Source organism: Papaver somniferum, unplaced genomic scaffold (genome assembly GCF_003573695.1).
Source record: "Papaver somniferum cultivar HN1 unplaced genomic scaffold, ASM357369v1 unplaced-scaffold_10, whole genome shotgun sequence".
Lineage (NCBI taxonomy): Eukaryota > Viridiplantae > Streptophyta > Magnoliopsida > Ranunculales > Papaveraceae > Papaver > Papaver somniferum.
The window spans coordinates 17210796-17215762 of record NW_020618825.1 but is presented as its reverse complement, the minus strand read 5'-3'; the positions used below and the strand labels follow the sequence as shown (position 1 = coordinate 17215762).

The 4967-nt window shown below is 36.4% G+C and overlaps 1 protein-coding gene across 1 annotated transcript; it reads left to right on the top strand.

Moving 5' to 3' along the window:
* The first annotated feature begins 3616 nt into the window (after positions 1 to 3616).
* Positions 3617 to 4644, top strand: LOC113326472. The gene is made up of 5 exons (XM_026574196.1): positions 3617 to 3641; positions 3849 to 3951; positions 4228 to 4274; positions 4344 to 4416; positions 4554 to 4644. The coding sequence occupies exons 1-5, from the start codon at positions 3617 to 3619 to the stop codon at positions 4642 to 4644; spliced, it is 339 nt and encodes a 112-aa protein (XP_026429981.1).
* The last annotated feature ends 323 nt before the right edge of the window (positions 4645 to 4967 follow it).

Sequence of the window (4967 nt, the reverse complement as noted above, 5' to 3'; positions counted from 1 at the left end):
AGTATGTTTGTGGTTTATTTTACGTAATCCATATTGTTTGATCTTCCTACGAAACACCACTAACAAAGTAAGTTTGTTTTTTGTTTTTATAACATGAAGCCGTGAAAGAGCGCTACTTGGAGGAAAAGGGGGAAGCATTCGCATTCGATGCAAGCTATCAATTCATGGCATTCAAAATCCCGGAGTATTCCCCAGACTTCATGCAGGTCGGAGATGACTGAGATTCCTCCAACGAAGATTGATGGTTTTAATGTAGGTTTTCTGGGTAGATCCCGGAGTAAACCCTCGCGAGACTATAACTCGTCCACCAGGGTCTCCAAGGGGTTCAAAGGCTTGATGCACATGCTAAGTGCATTCGTTTTTCCGTCGACAAGGATTTAGATTTTATGTTTCAATCAATGTAGTAAAAAAAATTGCATGATAAAGTGGATTACATATTCTGTTTTCTGTTAGGTATAACTAAAGGTCGGCAAAGTTACATTGCCGACTTTTCAACAGCCGGCAATGTTAGAAATTATTTCCATGCCGACTTTTGCTTAGCCGGCAAGGTAAGAAATATTTACATGCCGACTTTAATATGGTCGGCATTGTAGGAAAATTTAATATGTTGACTATAAGATTGATATCCCAGGATAATCGGCGTTTTCTTCATTCGAAAACCTTGCCGGCCAAAATTAGTCGGCGTTATCTTCATCCGTATACCTTGTCGGCCAAGTTTAGTTGGCACCATATGCAATCGTATACCTTGCCGACTGTTTAAATTTTCAAAACCAAATTTTTTGATCAAACTCTACGGTAAAAGGTTTAATCTACTGAATTCATAATTTCATAAGTTTTAATCTAAACTCAATTAGTTAAGCTAATCAAATTTTTTTAGTGTTAATTAAACAAGGGTATATTATCCATTTAGAAAATACATGGTTAAGGGGTAGTTTGGTTTACTTCAAAATGACTCAGGTTTTGTCTCATTAGACATACCCCAATTAAGCCAGGATTAGAAAGGGGACCAGAAACAACCAGCAACCGTTAAGTCCTTTTTCATTATTATTTCCTACAGAAAATAAATAAATAAACTTTTCTATATGCATCGTGGACGGGCCTAGCAAGGGGCTAAGTGAGGCTATAGCCCGTCCCTGTTTTTCATTTTAACTTGTTTTTTGTATGCAAAACTTTTTGGATTTTAGATTTAGCCCACCATTGCCTAACATAATTTCTTGTCTTTGTAGAATTTAACCCATAATATAAGAGTATTATGCTTAAAACAAAAAGAAAAAATCTTCCTCTCAACATACTTATGTTCTATTTTTGTTCCATTATTTATAAATTTAGTGTTTTTTTCCCTTCAATTTTATTCGTTTCAACGTTTATTTCCCTATCTATCCAGTATTTTATGTGCTTCATACAAAAAAAATCTAGTATGCTACAAGACCATCATTGTTACCTCATAACTATGAGTTTCTTACCAAAAATTTTCCGCGACCTCCGGTCACCTTGCCAACCAACAACATTCTAGCATATAAAGGTCAACAGATTTATTAGTGAGTACGAATTATCATAAGCCATGGCACAACCTCATGGTTAGCTAGAAGCATTATCTAGTGTATAGTTTGGCCCTTCCTGTATAGTTAATGTACGGCAAGCTGAAGCTAGCAGTACTACAGCTGCCCCAACCAAAGGTGTACTGCTACGTACTCTAACTAGCTAAATCTTGTTGCGGAAAGACATAAGACCAAAAATATTTTCTACATGAGACTTGCCAATTGTGCTTCTGGTCCAATCCGATGGGAAGGAGGAAAATGTCCTCTTTCTATTGTGGGTACTGTTTTGGAAAAGCCTCCTAGGATGGACCTCTTAGTCCCTAGTTTGTTCATTTTCTATATTTTTAATATAGAACTGAATAGAAAAACGAGGTGCCGATTAAAAAAAAAAAGACAAAAAACAACAGCCGATATGTTGGAGTTCTTTCGGTTCTTAGAATCTTCTTGTGGCCTTGAATGTATTGTGATAAAAATATGTGAGATCATGTAAAGAGAATTTTCGCAGGAAATATAATAACGATAACATCCATAATTAAGGGCTAAATTACTTAATCAATCATCATTTTTAGGAGCTCATGTCAAACGTGATGCATGCAACAAAGTTGCTGGTTCAAACAGCCTGTAAAGGTACCACCACATCGGGGTAAGTGCTTGTTGCAGTTCTAGACATCTACTGACCAGTCCTTTGGTGGCACTGTCTTTTCTCTCTGGGCATTACTGAATACTGCTAGGTTGCTAGCGACTTATCAACATCCGTCCTTCATATTGATATCCAACTCATAAATTTTACACGTTCCACATCGACCGTATACTGTTGATTATTTTGAAATAACCACAGACTCTACAGAGACGTAATAGTTCTGAGCAGAGTAGTAAATGTTTGTTATAAGGGCTCCAGATATAGTAACGTCAACGTTCCCTTATTACAGCTGACGTTTTTCTCGTTTATTTGCAATCTAAAAAATGCTAATGGATATCATTTGCAATTCAAGATACATACAGATTAACGATTATCAAGATGCAAGAGGAGACAGTCGGATAGATTCTAGGTATCAATACTTTTTTATATAAAGGAGAATGATTGTGCTGATGTGGCGTCCTGAAATTCATCTTCAGGAATGGTACAAAAATAGAGCACCACATGTCACATAGAAAAGCCTAGCTGTCATGCCATATCAGATTTTGCCCAAGAGACGCGTCTTTTGGGTTTGCCGCTAAAATTGTACTTTGAAAGAAACTGTTATACGATTTACGAAAAGATGCATCTAATGAAACTACTTAATTGTTATGTCCTAGAGAGAAAGATGCGTCTGTTGCTACTTAGAAAAGACGACTGTTTCTATATAACTGTTATTTCGAAGATATTCACTCAACACATTTGCTCCCTAATTATCTCAATATATGTTCCACAAAATTGGCTTTACAAAAGGCTGCGTCCCTTCCCTCCAGTATTTAGAAAAGATAAGGCTAGCGCCACCCACATCAACGCCCTGTGATGTTTCTATAGACTACAGACACCATCTCCCGTTGACCAACAAGTATGTGTTTCTGGAAAAGAAAAGTTCTTTCAACATTAATCCACATTTCAGACAGTTTGAAAGTGCATATCCCAACATCATTTCATTATTCCGGCATCTAGAGGTATAGCTATATATGCCACAGACCAGGATTATCACCATGCAGGATATTCGTATGTGGAAGTAATCTTCATCCATGGTAATAATTTAGTTGTGATCTGTTTTTCTTTCTTCTTTTTTTGATTGAGTGGTTAATGATCTTAGATAGGATTATCATATTTGTTGAGATTTAAAACAAAAATAAACCTAACCTGTTTGAGAGAAAAAATGAAAAAGCATTAGATTATATTTCCGACTGAACAATTTTTTTTGAGAAAAAAAGCATTAGCATATATTGCGAACATGAGATGAAGAAAATAACAATTGTGTGTATATGTACCTGTTAGATTGAAACACGGATTCACACATTTCTGTATCTTTTCGTAAGATTTACCTCTTAGAAACCATTTTTCAGATTTTTTATTCCATCGGAAATCGATCGGCGACGGTAATGCGGAGTACATGGTTGGCATTACAGCCAAGAAAAGTAAGATACGACCTTAATAAACATATCTCCCTCAAATTAAGGATCTTACAATCAACTTCTTTCAAAGGTTCCCGTATATGGTACTGAAAACATTAATTTAAACTACAGTACTAGATTACGTCCATTTTTTTTGGATTATCACTCTTGCGTATAAGTATTTTCTGAATCGACTATTTGTTCTATGATATTTTTTGTATTTTTTTTCAGGTATGGTTGTCGCAACAACGGAGCGAAGATGCAAGAATCATGAAGCCAAGAAGTTTGTGGTTAAGATGGACAGTCCTTGCCTATTTACAAATCTCAGATCAAGGTTAACTAAAATCCAAGAATGTATTTACATTAGTAGCTCATGAATTCTTACTTTCCGCAAATGCAAGCCCTGCATTTGCTAACTCACTGCCTTAATACTTTGCTGGCTGTGTCGAGATAAGTTATCCCCTAACATTGTTTCTCCCCTCCACCCTATACTTCTGGTGGATTTGAGTTTGGCACTCTAGGTCGTCTCCATCATTACTAATTTCTCTTGCTCGTTCAAATTCTGAATCTTAATTAGTTGTTTGTTGTTTTTCTTGGAACTTCCATGAAGACTACAAAATCTCAGGGATTGCGTATGGCAACGCATTAATTCTCAAGGTACGTGCACTGCAACTTGGTGTTTAGATCTATTAAGCCTACTTTGTAGTGAACTTCCTGTTTATGTAGGTACCGTTAGATTGTTGACAAGGAGCAGCGCTCAACATGCAACAAGCAGACTCCATGAAACTACGTCACCCAGGTTGGATGCATGTCAGGCACAAAAGTTATTAAAAATCTTAAATATATTCCCAACATAGTTTTGTGCTGATGTGATTTCAAAAAATAGCCTAAATTCCCCACTGACTTTGTTCAACTAAGTTGTCATTATGTTTGCAGGTGTGGTTGTGAGACCAGCACAACTGAAACCACCAACATACACCAAATGCTCCTTCAATCCGGTAACAGAAAGTTGGATGCAGAACAATGACGATTCTGTTATTGAACTAATGTTTGCATTACTTTTCAATCCCACCTATCTCACATAATGTTATATGTCTTGGTTTGTAAAGGTATCTACCGGAGTCATGAAATGTGTGCTATGCACTATCATCATTGTATTGGTCATGCAACAGTTAAGTGAATGTTAAAGAACGGAACCTTGAAGTTATATCCATAGGTCCTATTTTGTTTCGGAGCAAGATATTTTCTACTAGTGAATTTCAGTAGGCAAGTACACTAAGTAGTCATTGATGGGTATTGCTACGGCTTCTCATAAAAGTGGTTTGTGTTCAATTGTAATGGCAGTTAAAG